The sequence below is a fragment of the Lipotes vexillifer genome, unplaced genomic scaffold, assembly GCF_000442215.2.
Source record: "Lipotes vexillifer unplaced genomic scaffold, Lipotes_vexillifer_v1.1 scaffold269, whole genome shotgun sequence".
Taxonomy (NCBI): domain Eukaryota; kingdom Metazoa; phylum Chordata; class Mammalia; order Artiodactyla; family Lipotidae; genus Lipotes; species Lipotes vexillifer.
The window spans coordinates 2,234,807-2,254,251 of NW_006799885.1; the positions used below are offsets into that span (position 1 = coordinate 2,234,807).

The window sequence follows — 19,445 nt, forward strand, 5'->3', positions numbered from 1 at the left end:
ACCTTGTTGGTTTAGACAAAGATAGTAAGTAGTACTTAAATAGTCTCCAGCAAAATAGAATTCTTTCAAAAATACTTTCCCATTCATCCTATTAACCATTAAAGTTTTTTTGTTTTTTTTGTATGTGTCTCATTTACAAAAGTTCCTTATACCTTATTTTAGGTCCTTCACAATTTATACATACAGTAATGTACAGCACAGCAAAAGACTGCAAAAATTATTGGTAAAGCCAACACAATAGATACTAGAAATTGAAACCAAGGCATTTGTTTGAACATCTTAGCCGTTCTAATTAAATAATAAATGGAGGCTAGAGGGTGTGGATACCAGTGATGCAGAAAGACGTGGGCAAAGCAGTGCCCCCAAGGGGGTCGCTAGTCCAGTCCACGTGCTCCGTTATTACACAACAGGAATCTGTATATATTTTTTTGTGTTTTTTGTTTTTTTAAATAACGAAAGAATATTAATGCCCCATATTGACTATACGCTTTATGTGCAAACCAAGGGTGAGCTTGAAAAAGTTCGTTAGTCCTTGAACCCTTTTAAAACAAGCGAACGATCCCAGAAACTACATGTCATAGTTAAAACTTCCATCTGTTAAAATATCAAAATCAGAGAGTTATTGACTAGATATGGCTTTTCATCCAGAGGAACAGGAACGTGTTTCTAAGTGCTGGGGGGTTGGAGAGGGAAGAACCTTTCAGACTATGCAGGTCTCGCCAAATCCACGTCACCCTGCCCGCCTGCCTCCCAACCCTTGACATGATTTTCAACTTGAGCAACTGCTGAACAAGTGGGAATCAACCATCACGTGTCAAAAATATGATTTTCTTGGGTCCTTCGTGGGTGTGTAGTAACACGGGGAAACTTAAGGCAAAGTTCTTCTGGTGAGATGTCTCCCGTCACTTCCTGTGAAAGTAAAGGGTCTTAGCGTTCCCGGACTCCACCTTCGGCAGCTGGTCGCTGATGATCTCCACCAACATCGCTGGGAACTCCACTTTCAGGGCCTGGGACTCCCGGAAGGTATAGAAGCAAAATTCCAGCAAGTCGCTCACCAGCTGCAACAGACAGACAGAGGGGCTGTGACATCAAGGCCTGATTCCCACCCTGTCTCCGGGCCCCTCTGAGTCCTAACTCCGGCGTAAGCTCAGAGCAACATTCACAAATCCCACCGTGTCTACGAAGCTTCTTAATTAACGTGACTAAGTCATCCGTCTTGGGGGAGGAGGAAGGGTGCTCAACGTCCGCTGCATGTAACAGGTCTTTCGTGCAAAACAGATTCAAACAGGAGCTGTGTCATTGTTGAGTCTTAAATATATCAGCAGCAACAGGGCCAGTAACAGAGTTCATAGCGGCAGGGTCACTGAATTGCTCTCATCCAATCCTCATCTATAAATGTGTGAATTGGGCGGGGCAGGCACCTGTGTGTAGCTTTGGGTCCTGGCGCTGGGCCTTCCCCAGCTTGTAAGGGCAGGTGCTGTGCCCCCTCGAGGCCTGGCTGGGCCCTGCCAATGGAGCTGTGGCCACAGTGGGAGCCCGACTTCCACCGGCAGCCCCCTGGCCTCATCTTGCCAGTGTCCTCCTCCCTTCAGGATCCCAGTCCTGAGCTGGGGGCTGGGGCTGAGACTTCTCAGCCCCATTCCCAGCTTTATTAAGATATAACTGACATACAACTTTGTGTGAGTTTAAGGTATAGAGGGGTAGTAGATTTGATACACTTTTATAATACTGCAAAATGATGAACACCTCTATCAAGGTACGTAACTACCATTTCTTTTTTGTGATGAAAACTTTTAAGATCTACTCACTTAGTAGCTTTTGCATGTATAGTACAGCATTATTACTACAGTCACCACCATGCTGTACACTAGGTCACCAGAACTTATTCCAATTAATAACTAGAAGTTTATACTCTTCGGCCAACATCTCCTCATTTCCCCCACCTTCTGGTAACCACCATTCTACGCTCTGTCTCTATTAGTTTGCTTTTTTAGATTCCACATATAAGTGAGATCAGATAGCATGAGTTTTCTCTGACTTATTTCACTTAGCATAATGTTCTCTAGGTCCATCCATGTTGTTGCAAATGGTGGGGTTTCCTTCATTCTCATGTCTGAGTCATATTCCGTTATGTGTGTGTATGTGTGGATATGGATAAAGATGATACATAATATCGTCCTTATCTTATATCATCTTTATCCATTCATCCATTCTCAGCCACTTGGAGAACATGAAAACATCAAGGAAAGTGTCTATGTCTTTCCGCCTGTCCAGCCATTTTCCCTACTCTGTGACCCAAGGACCTTTCCCGTCCTCCTGGACCTGAACTACTCCCAATTCTGTAAGGTTAAAAAAAAACAAACCCACAAATGCAGTATAGCATTACTGGGTGCTATTCTCTTTACTAGGAATATACCTTCAAATCAGAAAGTATACATTCTAATTTTTCTTTAGTTAATTCTGTATCCTCTCATGGGAAAAATGACTTTTGGTCATTTCCCACTGTATTAAAGCAGACAACATTACATGTCATAACAGTCATCTTAATAAAGTGTTTTTCACTTTAGTAAGTGAAAATCTGTAACTTTCCCTCAGGATTCAAAAAAAAAAAAAAAACCCAAAACAATTAGCAGGCTTAAATTGAGTCGCGTAGTAAATAACTGTGTGGTAAAGGCCTTCGATACAAACCAGGAATCCAGAAAAACTCACTGGGAGATATACCTGGTGCTTCTGTTTGTGCCTGAATATGCCCTCAGTCTGTAGACTGATATCTTCCTAGGTAGGTCCAAGGACTGACTTTTCTGTACCCACAGGAAGTTGGGGCCAAATAAGCTGGGAAAGAGCACAAGGCACCATCTGCTGTTGGCTTGTTCAGACACACTTGTGCTTGCTTAGTGCATGATACACCTCAGTTTCCCCATCTGTAAAATGGGGGCCATGAGAGTATCTGCTGCAGAGGGGTGCAGCAGAGGCTGAATCAGTGAACTGGCATGGAGTAAGTGCTGAACAGATGCCAATTCTCAATCATCCTCTCCCTCTTCCCAAACTCCTCCAACCATCACTTTTCTCTGCAAACTGGGACACAGCTTGCAAGACCTGCTCTGGGTCATCTTTGTGTAACCTGGTCCTCAGGCCTGCCTTCTATAAAATGTGGGATGGGGGAACTTTGTATTTGGCCTTTCCTGGAAAGGGAGTCTTGAAATAGACTTGGGGTGGCAAGTCTTTTAATTGTTTCCGGTGGTGGGCCAGTGGCTGCGAGCGCGAAAAAGCCACACTGGGTCCTGCTCTCCAGGTGTGGTACCACAAACGAGTCTCACTGTGGACCGCGGGTCACGCCCTTCAGTGGCACCGGCCAAGGGCACTCGGGACCTAGTTTAAGTTCATCCTGATCTCTGCCCCTGCTGCTGCCCCCGAGGGTCCCTCTGGGTGGCCACCTTCAGGGCTGTGAAGGAGGATGTTTTTCCTTTTAAATTTTTAACCCAAGGGTTGACATCCGAGGTTCTAGGCCATATTAACTCCCCCATAGGACAGCTCTGCTTGGCAGCCACAGCCTGCACATCTCCAGGGCTGGGACTGGCTCACATCCAGAGATAAAGGCTCCCGGTGCTCAGAGCGTTTGAGGTGCGGGGCAGGGGTGAGGTGGAAGGTCATGGTGACAAGGTGCCCTTGGCATATGACCCGAGGGGGGTGGAGCTGGGCCGTGTGGCACTCAGGGAGCAAGTGTGGGGTCGCTCAGGGGGTTAAGAGCAGCAGGAAGCTTGTGAGCCTGTTGGCTGACATCCCTGACACATTACCTGCAGGGCCAGGGCCACTGAAGGGTTTATGCTTGTAAACAGGAGACAGCACTGCCCGCAGATTCCTATATACAACGAGAGGTAAGGAGCAGAGTAAATCAGTCCGTGAACCTGAGGCAGTGTGCAGGGGAGCACCCCTGTGAGCCTGTAAATGGGGACAGGTCCCCTGCCCCGTCTTTAACACCCACACGAGTATTGCCTAGGAGATGCTGGGGAACTAGACCAGATGGAGAGAGACCAGGGCCAGGGGCTCGGCTGTTTTTCCTGGCAGGTTGGCTGGGGGTTAGGTGTCCCAGACGCTACTCACAGACCCTACATATTAACTGGGGGCTGGCATTTCCCGCGCATCTCTGGTCCACGTTCCATGGACTGGGAAAACAGCTCATTTCCAGTCATGAGCTATACCCAGGGCTTCTGTTCATGATAGATGTCAGCTGCTGAGGGATAGGGGGCTCTCCTGGGGCACATGGGGTCAGCCTGGAAGGCTGGGCCTCTGACCCTGCGAACACCTGGAGAGGGGACCCCCATTACCACTAACTGGCCCAGATGCCTGGGGGCCCCAGCAGCTACCAGAAGGCGCTGGCTGCCTCACAAGCCTGCCTGACCTGCCTGCCCTGGGAGGGCTGCAAACCTCTGAAGATCCCAACCCAGCAGGGCCTAAGCCAACAGCTGCAGTTGCTGGGGTCAGGGATCATCTGATAATCGAAGCCAGGAACCCCCAGTCACTGGGCGAGGAGACAAGGGCCGCTCTGGGCCAGGCCTGCTGACCCACAGTGCATTGCCAGTGCGCCAGACCCTAGGGGTCCCTGGCCCTTAGCGGATGTCTGAGTTGGCCTGTGGCTGAGGTTGGTACGAGGGCACCACCCCTCCTGGAAAAAAACAAGGCACGGGTAGGGCGAGGCTGCAGGTGGTCAGAGCATGAGGCGGTGGGAACTAGGTCCTGAGAGCTGGGGAGTCACATACTGTTGGGTCGGCAGAGATGTTGACCCATCAGAACAGATACTGGTTCCTGAGCCAAACTGCTGTGTCACAGCAAAGTGTCTAACGGTCACGTTACATATGTGTGTCTCCTGGGTGTCAGCCTGATGCAAGGCAGGCGGCACCTCTGCCAGAGCCTGGAGGAGCCAGGAAACATGGGGACAACCAGGTATGATGCATGTGCCCTCAGCAGGCGCCATCCTGTCCTCTGCCCCAGGTACAGAGGGTTGGTTGGGGGCAGGCAGGCCCCATGGTCACAGCCTGGAAGGTTGGTTAATACTAGGCTAGAAGGAGAGTCAAGAACCCTAATTATAATCAGTAATAAGAGTCCATATTATTAGGAATCAAAGAAAGTCCTGCGTTGACTTTTCATTCTGTACAAAAGGCATCTGTTGGGATCACAGAAGTCTAGCTGGACGCTCAACATGATTTATCCAGAGCCCGGTGTCAGGGCCACAGCTGTTAGGGTGACAGAGGAGCCTGACAAGGTCACAGGGTGACTGGTGGCACTTTGCTTGTTCGACACTGAAGCTATCAGGCTCGGTCGGTGCCTATTTCCCACTCTCTCCACTGAGTCATCGCCTGCGGCAGGCCAGTAGCTGGGCCCTGCTCCCACCATGAGCTGCAGTCTCTTGGAGGGAGGGGCACGCAGGGAGGGTTCGGCACTGCTGTTCCAAGATTACACAATCAGTGAGCAGTGACTGAGCAACTGAATGATAACAGCCTCTCTGGGTTGGGTCCCACGGGTTTTCAACAGCAAGCCCATGTCTCATAAGTTAGCTGCTGACTCCAGAACTTTCACCTCATGAGGATGGAGCTTTGGCTTGAATTGAGCATTGGGAGGTTTGAAGCTTTATTTGCAAAGATCAGAATTTTAGCCAGATATATTGATAGCATTAGGGGCAAAAGATACACAGCTTCAACTCTTAAATACTGTTAACAGTAATAGAAACGGCTAGCAACTGTGTACCCTCTAGCAATGGCCTTCTGAATGCTGGAAAATGATGCACAGTGATTGATTATATAAGGAGTCTGGGCTTCATTCAAAACCCGCAACCTCCACCCAGTGAGGGCTAGTGTGGAAGATGCTGGCGTGTGCACAGGTTGGGGCCCCATGGCCACGCGGGGCTGCTTCTCTCTGGCGGGGATGTCTCAGCAAAATGTGATGGTAACAACACCCCCTCAACTTAGTAGCATTTGTTTCTACACCTAGAAGAAAATGTACCTTTTTTAACAACAAGGTTAGACTATTTGCTCGTGGATTCCCTTTGAAAACCCAGGCCCTGCAGTGAGGCTACCCCACTGAGTGCTGGCAGGCTTTACTAGGGGCTGAGTTTAGGAGAGTCCTGAAGGCCTCCTAGAGGCAACTGAGAGAAGAAGACCATCAGTCAGCATCATGACAGCATGACGCTGACAATCCCCCCGCCCCTTTTCAACAAAGAATTAGTCATCCGTGCATGAACAAAAGCGCCTTTGTGGAGCTCTGGGATCCCGTCCCACGTGCAAAGGGACCTGGGGAGGAGTCTTGCCCATCTGTGCATCTGGTAATAGGCAGGCAGACAGACTTTGGCATGGGCTATGAAACCAGTGGAGCAGTGAACCTGTCCCAACCCCTCTTGCCATGGTCAGGAAAATACCCGGAGACTGCTGACCTGGGCAGATGATACCGACTGACAAGGGAGAAATTGCGGAAAATCAGCCTTCCCAAGGGGGGAGACTCCTGCGCACCACTGGAGCAATAAAATGAAATGAGTCTGGAAGTAGTGGAGAGGAAAGAACTTTACCAGCGCGGTCCCAACCCCTGGCGACACCGCATGGGGCCAAATTATCAGGTGGCAGCAACCTCTCCCACAGGAGAAAAGGAGAGTGGTGAGTGAGTGCTTGGCCACCCTCGTGTTGCAGGATACAGCTGGAGAAACCAGTGGCACCCAGAGTACTGAGGTGGGACTTCCATGACTGGGAGGAGGAGGGAGGAGCTTGGGAAAGAGACAGATAAGAATATCCAAGGGCATTAAAGGGACACACCCATTAAGGTCTACCCTGAGCCTCTGGGAATAGTACACCTGGGGATCTCCCTAGAGGGTCCACAGGTACCCCCCCCCCCAATCCCTGAGTGCTAAACTCATACCTCCCCCCACTCTGCAGCTGGCATCTTGTGCACACTCCTGAGTGTGGTGGCAAGAGTGAGCTCCAGTAGACAGGAAGTGTGCTCAGAAAACAGGCCAGGATCTGTGGGCTACGGAGAAACCACCAACTTGAGCTACAGTGGTGCCACTTTCTGGGAAAACAAAAAGAGCCATCTAGTAGCCATCCTGGGGAGTTCTAAGAACCAGAAAAGACATAAAAGCTGAAGAATTCTGCCACAATGAGAAGCAAAAAGGAGTGGAACAGATGTATCCATACAAAAGCAGAAAAACCCCAGATAATAAGAGTGCCAATGAACAGACTATCCCATCTGAAGGCAACCAGCAGTAACTGAAGACAGTATCTGCCACTTCAAGTGCAAAAAAAAAAGCAACGCAAAACTACAAGGAATATGAAGAATCAAGAAAACATGTCATCACCAAAAGATAATAATTCTCTAATAACTGAGCCCAAAGGCATGGACTTTTGCAATCAGCTAAATTCAAGAATTGCTGTTTGCACAAACTCAGTGAGCTACAAGAAAACTCAAGAAAGACAGTTCAACAAAATCATGAAAAAATACAGGCTCAAAATGAGTAATTTACCAAAGAAACACAAATCATAAAAAAGAACCAAGCAGAAATTCTGGAGCTGAGGAGCTCATGGAATGAAGTGAAAAATGCTATAGAGAGCATCTGCAGTAAAGCAGAGCAAAGGAAGAAAGAATAAGTGAGTCAGAAGATTTCAAAATACGCACATTAAAGGAGAACAAAGAAAAAAGAATGAAAAAGAGTGAAGAAAGCCTATGTGATCTAAGGGATTCCATCAAAACACCTAACATTAGAAAAATCAGGGTTCCAGAAGGAGAAGAGAGGGATATGGGGCGGAAATTTTATTTAAAGAAATAGCCAAGAACTTCCCAAACATGGGGAGAAAAATGGACATCCAAGTTCACAAGGTTAGTAGTTCACTCTGTTTTCTCAATGCAAAGAGGCTTACTCTAAAACATGTTAAAATGAAACCGTCATACATCAAAAATAAATAATTCTAAAAATAGCCAGGGGAAAAACGATTGCAACCTACAAAGGAACTTCCGTTAGGCTATCAGAAGATTTCCCAACAGAAATCCTACAGGCCAGGAGAGAGTAGAATCACATATTCAAAGCGTTGAAAGAAAAAAATTGCCAGCCAAAAACTATCTGGCAAAATTATCTTTCAAATACATAGGAGAAAAACAGACAAAAGCGGAGGGTGTTCATTACCACTAAACCCCCCTTGAAAGAAATGCTGAAAGGAGTACTTCAAGCTGAAATGAATATATGCTAACCAGTGACATGAAAATATATGAGTATATAAGACACTGGTAAGGGTAAATATACAGTCAGACTTGGAAAATCCTAATTCTGTAATAGGATGGTATGTTAACCACTTAACTATACTATAAAGGTCAAAGTAAAAGAGTATCAAAAATAATTATAGTGACTATAAGTTGTTAAATACACAATATAAAAAAGTTAGATAATGACATCAAAAATATAAAAGGGGGTAGCCTGTGTAGACAACTGAAGTTAGGTTGCTATGAACTTAAAATGGACTGTTTTATCTAATGCAATGTCTTATGTAAGCCTCGTGGTAACCACAAACCAAAAAACCTAGAGTAGATGCACAAGAGATAAAGAAAAGGGAAACAGGCATACCAAAATGGAAAATGCCAATTTACAAAGGTAGGCAGAAACAGAGGAAAAAGAAACAATGAAAATACGAAGCAACCAGAAAACAATGAACCGGATGGCATTAAAGTCCTTACATACCAATAACAACTCTAAATGTACATGGACTGAATTCACCATCGAAAGATGCAGAGTGGCTGGATGGGTAAAAATATCAAGACCTAACTATATGCTACCTACAAGAGATTCACTTCAGCTTTAAGGACACACATAGGCTCAGAGTGAAAGAATGGAAAAAGATGTTCCATGCAAGTAGAATCGAAAAGAAAGTGGAAGTAACTATATTTATTACAGACAAGATAGACTTTAAGCCAAAAATGGAAACAAGCATGAAAGAAAGTCAATATATAATGATAAAGGTACATTCATCAAGAAAACAACAAGTCTGTGTGTGTGCATGTGTGTGTGTGTGTGTACACACACACACACACACACACACACACACACACACACATGCAACATCAGAGCACCTAAATATATTCAGCAAATACTAACATATCTGGTGGGGGAAATATATGACAATCCAATAATAGTAAAGGACTTAAGCACCCTACTTTCAGCAATGAACAAATCATCCAGACAGAAAATCAATGAGGAGACACAGGACTTGAACCATATATTAGGCCAAACAGACCTAACAGACATTAAGAGAACATTCCATCCAACAGAAACAGAATATACATTCATCTCTGGTGCACATGGAACATTCTCCAGGATTGACCATGTGGGAAAACACAAGATAAGTCTCGGCAAATTTAAGAAAAATGAAATTATACCAAGTATCTTTTCTGGCCGTATGGTATGAAGCTAGAGTTCAACAAGAGGAAAGCTGGAAAATCTACAAATATGTAGAAATTAAACAACACACTCCTGGATAACAAATTGGTCAAAGAGGAAATTTTAAAAATATCTCAAAACAAATAAAAATGGAAACACAACATACCAAAATCCATGGGATGCTGTAAAAGCAGTTCTGAGAGGGGGTTTATGGTGCTAAATGCATACATTAAGAAAACAGAGATCTCAAATAAATAACCTAAATTTACACTTCAAGGAACCAGGAGAAAAAAGGGACAAACTATATCCAAAGTTAGCAGAAGGAAGGAAATGACAACAATCAGAATGGAAACAGATGAAATAGAGACCAGAAAAACAACAGGAAAAAAAAAAATCCATGAAACTAAGAGTTGGTTCTTTGAAAAGATAAATGAAACTGACAAAACTTTAGGTAGAGGAAGAAAAAAAGAGAGAAGACTCAAATAAAATCAGAAATGAAAGAGGAGATATTACAACTGATACTACAGAAATACAAAGGATCATAAGAGACTACTAAGAACAATAATATGCTAACGAGTTGGGTAACCTGGAAGAGATGGATAAACTCCTAGAAGCACACAACCTGCTCAGACTGAATCAGGAAGAAACAGAAAATCTGAACTGACCAATAACTGGTAAGGAGACTGAATCAGTAATCAAAAATCTCCAAATATAGAAAACCCTGGACCAGTTGGCTTCACTGGCAAATTCTACCAAACATTTAGAGAAGAATTAATGTCAGTCTTCTTCAAACTTGTCCTATAAACTGAAGAAGGAATACTTCCAAACTCATTTTACCAGGCCAGCGTTACTCTGACACCAAAGCCAAAGAAAAGAAAACTATAAGCCAATATCCCTGATGAATACAGATGCAAAAATTCTCAACAAAAGATCAGCAGATGAAATTCAACATTACAGTAAAAGGATTATACACCATGACCAAGTGGGATTTATCCCTGGGATGCAAGAATGGTTCAACATACACAAAGAAATAAATACACTACATTAACAGAATTAAAAATAAAAATTATACAATCATCTCAATAAATGCAGAAAAAGCATCTGACAAAATACAACATCCTTGCATGATAAAAACCCTCAACAAATTGGGTATTGAGGGAACACACCTCAATGTAATAAAGGCCATATACGACAAATTCAGGGCTAACATTATACTCAGTGGAGAAAGACTGAAAGCTTTCCTTCATTTAATAGCAGGAACAAGACAAGGGTGCCCACTCTCACCCCTCTTAATCAATATAGTACTGGAAATCCTAGTTAGAACAATTAGTACAGAAAAGGAAATAAAAGGCATCCAAATCAGAAAAGAAGTAAAATTACCTCTGTTTGCGGATGATATGATCTTATATACAGAAAATCCTGAACACAAAGCCCCCAGATTGTTGGAACTAATTAACAAACTCAATAAAGTTGCAGAGGTCAAAATCAACATACATAAGTCAGTTGCATTTCTGTCTATTAACAATGAAACACATGAAAAAGAAATAAATCTATCCCATTCACAATAGCTTCAAAACAATAAAATACTTAGGAATAAATTTAACCAAAGAAGTGAAAGATCTTTACAATGAAAACTACACCACCATGATGAAAGAAGTTGAAGAAGACACAAACAAATGGAAAGACATCCCGTGGTCATGAATCAAAGGACAATATTGTTAAAATGTCCATACTACTCAAAGCCATGTACAGATTCAACACAATCCCTATCAAAATTCCAATGGCATTTTTCACAGAAGTAGAGAAACAACCCTAAAACTTGTATGGAACCACAAAAGACTTCAAATAGCCAAAGCAATCTTGAGAAAGAAGAGTCAGAGACATCACTCTTCCTGATTTCAAACTTTTCTACAAAACCATAGTAATTAAAACAGTAAGGTACTGGCAAATAAATAGATACATAGACTTACGGACCAGAAAGAGAGCCCAGAAATAAACCTCTGCATTTTTGATCAACTAACATTTGACAAGGGAGCCAAGAATGCTCAATGGGGAAAGCACAGTCTCTTCAACAAATGGTGTTGGGAAAACTGGATAACCCCATGCAGAAGACTAGAACTGGACCCCTATCTTACACCACTCACAAAAATGAACTCAAAACGGATTAAAGACTTAAATGTAAGACCTGATACCATAAAAATCATAGAAGAAAATATTAAGAAAGAAGTTCCTTGACATTGGTCTTGGCAATGATTTTTTAGACATGACACCAAAGTTCAACAAGTATGACTACATCAAGCTAAAAAGCTTCTGCAGAGCAAAAGAATCAAAAAACATGAAAAGGCCAACGACAGAACAGGAGACAGTATCTTCAAACCATGTATCAGATAAGGGATTAATATCCAAAATATATTAAAAACTCATATAACTCAATAATAAACAATTTGATTAAACAGTGGGCAGAGGGACTGAATAGACATTTTTCCAAAGACATCCAAATTGCCAACAGGTACATGAAAAAGATGCTCCACATCATTAACCAGGGAAATGTAAATCAAAAGCACAATGAAATATCAACTCACTGATATCAGATGATGACACCTGTTAGAATGGCTATCACCAAGAAGACAAGAGATATGTGCTAGTGAGGATGTGAAGAAAAGGGGACCCTTGTGCACTGTTGTTGGTGGGAATGCAAAGTGGTTTGGCCACTATGGAAAAACAGTATGGAGGTTCCTCAAAACATCAGAACTAACCTATGATCCAGCAACTCAACTCCTGGGTATATAGCTGAAGGAAAGGAAAACAGGATATCAAAGAGATATGTGCACTCTCATATTTACTGCAGCATTATTCACAACAGCCAAGATATGGAAACAACCTAAGTGTCAACAGATGAATGGATGAAGATGTGATACACACACACACACACACACAATTTTTCAGCCATGAGAAAGGAGTAAATTCTGCTATTTGCAACAACACTGATGGACTGTGAGGGCATTATGCTAAGTGAGATAAGTCAGACAGAGAGAGACAAATATTCTATGATCTCATTTATATGTAGAATCTGTAAAAGCCAAATGCTTAAATACTGAGAGTAGAAGAATGGTTACCAGGGAATGGGGGACTTAGGGCGATGTTGTTTGAAGGTACAAACTTGCAACCAGTAGATAAATAAGTCCTAGAGATCTAATGCACACCACAGTGACAACAATACTGTTTTATAAAGTTGCTAACAGACTAGGTCTTAATTGTTCCTACCACAAAAAAGAAATGATAATTATGTGTCATGATAGGTGTTAGCTAATGCGATGGTGGTAATCATTTTGCAATATATAAATGTATCAAAGCAATATGTTGGACATCTTAAACTTACACACTGTTATGTCAGTTATATCTCAATAAAAAAAGGTACCTGAATCCAACAACACATAAAAAAGATCATACACCATGACAAAGTGGGATTCATCCCAGGTTCACAAGGATGGTTCAACATATGCAAATCAATCAATGTGATAGGTCATATCAACAAAAGACTAAAACCACATGATCATCTCAATAGATGCAGAAAATGCATTTGACAAAATTCAACATCGATTCATGATAAAAACTCTTACAAAAGTGGGTATAGAGGGAACATATCTCAAGATAATAAAAGCTATTTATGACAAACCCACAGCCAATGTAATACTCAATGGTGAAAAGCTGAAAGCCTTCATGCTAAAATCTGGAACAAGTCAAAGATGCCCACTCTCACCTCTTCTATTCAACGTAGTACTGGAAGTCCTAGCCATAGCAATCAGACAAGAAGAAGAAATAAAAGGTATCCAAATTGGAAGGGAAGAGGTAAAGTTGTCATTATATGCAGATGATATGATACTATATATAGAAAACCCTGAAGACTCCACACAAAGGCTACTAGAACTGATAAACAAATTCAGCAAGGTAGCAGGATACAAAATTAACATTCAGAAACTGGTTGAATTTCTTTACACCAATAATGAAATATCAGAAAGGGAATGTAAAAAAAAAAATCCCTTTTAAAATCGCACCCCCCAAAATAAAATACTTAGGAATAAACCTGACCAGGGAGGTGAAAGACTTATACTCTGAGAACTATAAAAACACTGATAAAGAAAACTGAAGATGATTCAAAGAAATGGAAAGATATCCCATGCTGTTGGATTGGAAGACTTCATATTGTTAAAATGGCCATACTACCCAAAGAAATCTACAGATTTAACGTGATCCCTATCCAACTACCCATGACATTTTTCACAGAACTAGAACAAATAATCCTAAAATTCATATGGAACCATAAGAGACCCTGAATTGCTAAAGCAATCCTGAAGAAAAAGAAGAAAGCAGGAGGCATAACCCTCCCAGACTTCAGACAATACTAAAAAGCTTCAGTAATTAAAACAGCATGGTATTGGCACAAAAACAGACTTAGGGATCAGTGGAACAGAATAGAGAGCCCAGAAATAAACCCACACACCTACGGTCAATTAATTTTTGACAAAGGAGGCAAGAATATACAATGGGAAAAGGTCTCTTCAGCAAGTGGTGTTGAGAAAGTTGGACAGCTGCATGTGAACCGATGAAGTTAGAACACATCCTCTCACCATACACAAAAATAAACTCAAAATGGCTTAAAGACAAACATAAGACAGGACACCATAAATCTCCTAGAAGAGATCATAGGCAAAACATTCTCTGACATAAATCATACCAATGTTTTCTTGGGTCAGTCTCCCAAGGCAATAGAAATAAAAACAAAAATAAACAAATGGGACCTAATCAAACTTACAAGCTTTTGCACAGCAAAGGAAACCATAAACAAAATGAAAAGACAGCCTACAGGCTGATGCAGCCAACAAGGGTTTAATTTCCAAAATACACAAACAGCTCATACAACTCAACAACAAAAAAACAAACAGCCCAATTGAAAAATGGGCAGAAGAACTAAACAGACATTTCTCCAAAGAAGAAAAATAGATAGCCAATAGGCACATGATAAGATGCTCAACATCGCTAATTATTAGAGAAATGCAAATCAGAACTACAATGAGGTACCACCTTAAATGTGTCAGAATGGCCATCATTAAAAAGTCTACAAATAACAAATGCTGGCGATGGTGTGGAGAAAAGAGAACCCTCCTACACTGCTGGTGGGAATGTAAGCTGGTGCAGCCACTGTGGAAAACAGTATGGAGGTTCCTCAGAAAATTAAAATTGAATTACCATATGATCCAGCAATCCCACTCCTGGGCATATATCCAGACGAAACTATAATTCAAAAAGATACATGCACCCCTATTCATAGCAGCACTATTCACAATAGCCAAGACATGGAAACAACCTAAATGTCCATGACAGATGAATGGATAAAGAAGATGCGATGTATACATACACAATGGAGTACTACTCAGCCATAAAAAAGAATGGGATAATGCCATCTGCAGCAACATGGAAGCAACTAGAGATTATCACACTAAATGAAGTAGGTCAGAAAGAGAAAGACAAATACCATATGATATCACTTAATATGTGGAATCTAAAACATGACACAAATGAACCCATCTCTGAAACAGAATCATGGACATAGAGAACAGACTGGTGGTTGCCAAAGGTGAGGGGGTTGGGGGAGGGGTGGAATGGGAGTTTGGGGTTAGCAGATGTAAGTTTTTATATATAGAATGGATAAACAACAAGGTCCTACTGTATAGCACAGGGAACTATATTCAGTATCCTGTGATAGGACTTCCCTGGTGGTGCAGTGGTTAAGAATCCACCTACCAATGCAGGGGACACAGGTTCGAGCCCTGGTCTGGGAAGATCCCACATGCTGCGGAGCAACTAAGCCCGTGCGCCACAACTACTGAGCCTGCGCTCTAGAGCCCACGAACCACAACTACTGAAGCCCACATGCCTAGAGCCCGTGCTCTGCAACAAGAGAAGCCACCGCAATGAGAAGCCTGGGCACCACAACGAAGAGCAGCCCCCACTCGCCGCAACTAGAGAAAGCCCGCGCGCAGCAACGAAGACCCGATGCAGCCAAAAATAAATAAATAATTTAATTACAAAACTATCCTATGATAAACCATAATGGAAAAGAATATTAGAAGAAGAATGTATATGTATGTATAACTGAATCACTCTGCTGTATAGCAGTAATTAAGACAACATTGTAAATCAACTATACTTCAATAAAAAAAAAGGTGCCATCAGAAAAATACCTAAAAAGATTGGATTTTAAACACTCACCGAAAGGGTATCTTTTGGCCAAAAGCTTGGCTGTCAGTACGCTCAATGTATCAGCTAAATTCTTAGCCTACAGGAGGCATTTGGGGAACTTAGCAGGGTGTTACGGGGCTCTGAACTACCACCGGCAGCAGCAAAGCTGCCATCTGGAAGGGGTATCTTTTGTTGATTCCTTATTTTAAAAAACTGCTGTCCTCTGCCAAGGGCCAGCCCACATGGAGGCGGGCATCTGGATTCAAGTGTGTCCCTGAAGCAGGAGACAAGCCTCGATGGTGTTGCTTGCTCATGTCAGCCCTGCCTGCAAATTCTAGGCAAGCAGACTCTCTGCGAGGGTGACTCCAGGCCAAGATGGGCACCTCTGGCTCTGCTTCCAGAGGCCCAGCTGCCTGACGACGGCAGGGATGTCCCCCGTGGCCTCAAAGGGCTGGTCCCTGAGTCTAGGCTGGTATGGGCTGGAGCAGCTGAGCCACACCAGGTGCCCAGGAATGGGCTGGCGGCCGGGATGGGAAGCAGGCTGCTCAACATCTCATGAAAAGCCAAGGGCATTTCTGAACACTCACCCTTGCTTCCCATCCATCAGCATCTGACTGTTATCTGAGGTTACATTTTAATTCGTTCCTCATCACCATTTTTATAATAAATTCAACACCAGTCACTGATCTCTGGTCAGTGATGAATATTCAATCTTCAAAATACGTTGTTTGGATGCTGTGCTAAGCAAGATGGGTTCAATTTCCTTCTGATTGTTTTTTTTTTTTGGTACTTAAATTTATTTAATTTCCACTCTGTTTAAGTTTCCTTGTATTACAAGCCTCATTCTAGATCGCGGCTCCGCCTTCTTGTGAATAAGGTCTGTTGTACATGTGAAAAACACAAAGAAAAATGACACAATGCAAAAGCAGAAAGTAGAGCTTAAAGATAAAGGGATAATTAGAACATTGCTGAACAAAAGAAATCTAATGAAAGGGTTATGTGTGAAATGCACTGGCACGTTACTGTATATAGAAGTATGAACTTTTGCTACTTTTCTTTTCAGTATTTTCTAGATCCTTCTTGCAAATGTACGCTACATGGAACAATGTAAAAACCTAAACCAATTCATATTTATAAGTTACCAACTTTACTGTCTGGTTACATCAAGATTAAGCAGTTAAATCCTTATTTCAGTCTCTGAAAGAAAAGGAACACTGAGTAACAAGGGCAGACACTACTGGCTAAGGACTGAAGGCCTCTTCTGATCCAAGCAGGGATACTACAGTAGAGACCAAGGTGGCTGAATTTATTCCTTTGATCCTACGATGCCACTGAATGAATCAGGGGTTGGCAAAGTCTGGCCTCCGGGGCAAATCTGACCTAGTAATGGTGTTTGTAAGTCTTTTCATTTTGTTTTTTACACTTTTAAGTGGTTGCAAAAAAATCTAAAGAATACTTTGTGACAGATGAAAGTTATATGAAAAAGTTTTACTGCAACCCAGCCATGCTCATTCATTTAGATATTATCTGTGGCTGCTTTCAGGCTACAGTGACAGAGCTGAGTAGCTGTGGCAAAGACCATGGGACCCACAAGGCCTACAGCATTTACTAACTGGTCCTTTATGGAAACAGTCTGCTGGCCCTGGATTGGAAGGCACGCCAGGGATTCAGTAACAGCCTTGGGAGAACAGGTTTTGGTTGTTTGCTAAAATACATAAAGCAAGTATAAGATGTTTCCTGATTTTAGAAATATTAAATGTGGGCAAAAAAAGTGTATGAATCAAGTGATATGGTGGTGGCCAGATCTGGTGTTCCAAATATTATACAGATTCTTCAAGGCTTTAAGAAATGCTTTAGAGGGCTTCCCTGGTGGTGCAGTGGTTAAGAATCCGCCTGCCAATGCAGGGGACACAGGTTCGAGCCCTGGTCCGGGAAGATCCCACATGCCTTGAAACAACTAAGACCCTGCACCACAACTACTGAGCCTGCGCTCTAGAGCCCGCGAGTCACAACTACTGAGGCTGCATGCCACAACTACTGAAGCCAGCATGCCTAGAGCCTGTGCTCTGCAACAAGAGAAGCCACTGCAATGAGAAGTCCACGCACCACAACGAAGACCCAACGCAGCCAAAAATAAATAAAAATTTTATAAAAAAGGCTTTAGAAAGAATCCTTGTCCGTAAAGGGGTTGAACTAGGGAACTGAAAACATTGCCCAGCTTAAAGGATCCAGAATTTGTCATTTAAATGGAGAGCTTCCATCACTCGTGTCTTCCATTTTTGGCCTTTGAACCTATAGTCACTGCGGGTCACACACATTTACAGTTGATTCCCATTGTTCGTGGTAGTTATGTTCTATAAAGTCATTGCCAAGAGTGAGTCAGCAAATACAGAACCTTTGCTCCTAGGGATATAGAGGGTTAGGTTCCCACGAGCTACTGGTCACAACATTTTCATCAAACAAGCGATACATAACCTTGTTTTACGTGTGTTTCTGTTTAAAGACACCTTATTTCCATGTGTGTTGCTGATTCCTTCACACTGAACTCACGGCCAACAGCATTATTATAACTCATGCCCGAACGAAGCTTATTTTCTCCATAAGTCACATCACAGCCTCCTTGCGCTGGAAAGCACAAGACAGTGTGTGAGCAGTACACCTGGGGACAATTTTAAACAGCAAAATCACCAACAAAAATGTAAAAAATGGGCTTCCCTGGTGGCGCAGTGGTTGAGAGTCCACCTGCCCATGCAGGGGACACGGGTTCGTGCCCTGGTCCGGGAAGATCCCACATGCCGCGGAGCGGCTGGGTCCGTGAGCCATGGCCGCTGGGCCTGCGCGTCCGGAGCCTGTGCTCCGCAACGGGAGAGGCCACAACACTGAGAGGCCCGCGTACCACAAAAAAAAAAAAAAAATGACACTAAATAGTCCACCAAAAAGACACTTATTTACTGTACTGTGAAACCATATACAATTTCTAGTCCCATTAACCATGACAGTGATAAATAAAATCGATCCTTTACAGTGCATTGGTGTCTCTTGTTCCCTTCAGTCCTCACGCCCTGCTCCAATGAAGCTTTCTGCCTTTCCTACCCCTGCTTCTTCCATAGACACATTTGCACGGTGCACCACGGGCTGCAAACTGCTCTTCACACTCAGCATCTCCTCTGATCAACATGATCTCAAAAAGGTTATATTACGCCCGGGACAGGTTGCATTGTTTGTGGGGCTCAGTGCCAAATGAAAACTTGGGGCCCCTTGTTCAAAGTTTGCTAAGAATTTCAAGATGGTGACAGCACACCATTAAGCCAAGAGGGGGGCCCTTTTATGTGCGGGGCCCCCGAAGTGGCAGCTGAGCTACCAGAAGCCATAGGGCTGACCAGGTGCAGGGCTGGCTCTGCACTGCCATCCTGCACAAGGGCTTCTCTCCCCTCTGCTCCTGCCTTCTGCGCCTGCCTCGCTCATGAAACAGGGAAAATGCACTTAATCACTCCCTGCCTTAATTCTTTTCTCTATAAAGAGGGTAAAAAGAAGTGAGTAAATATTACTATTATTCCCTTTTTATAGAGAAAGGAATTAAGATGAGGTGATGAAGTGTAAATAGTAGTATTTACTCATCCTTCCTTCATGGAGATATTAGAAGGCTTTAACGCTAGGACTTAGGAAGAAAGGCACTAGGTAAATCCCAGGCGTTATATAGTTATTTTAATTGTAAGAAGAGGGATTTAGGCTGCCTAAGAGAGGGGGGGATTTATAGACACAGGTGTTAGACAATGAGATAGCTTTCCAAAATCTTCCCTAC

General features: G+C 43.0%; 1 protein-coding gene across 1 annotated transcript in view; it reads right to left on the reverse strand.

Annotated features, from left to right (window-relative positions):
* Positions 1-525: 525 nt before the first annotated feature.
* Positions 526-19,445, reverse strand: part of NR3C2 (nuclear receptor subfamily 3 group C member 2) — a 115,520-nt gene continuing 96,600 nt past the window's right edge. The window contains exon 6 of the mRNA XM_007472010.1: positions 526-1,058. Within this exon, the coding sequence (XP_007472072.1) occupies positions 903-1,058 (156 nt within the window). The 3' untranslated portion in view covers positions 526-902. The remainder of the gene's footprint in view (positions 1,059-19,445) is intronic.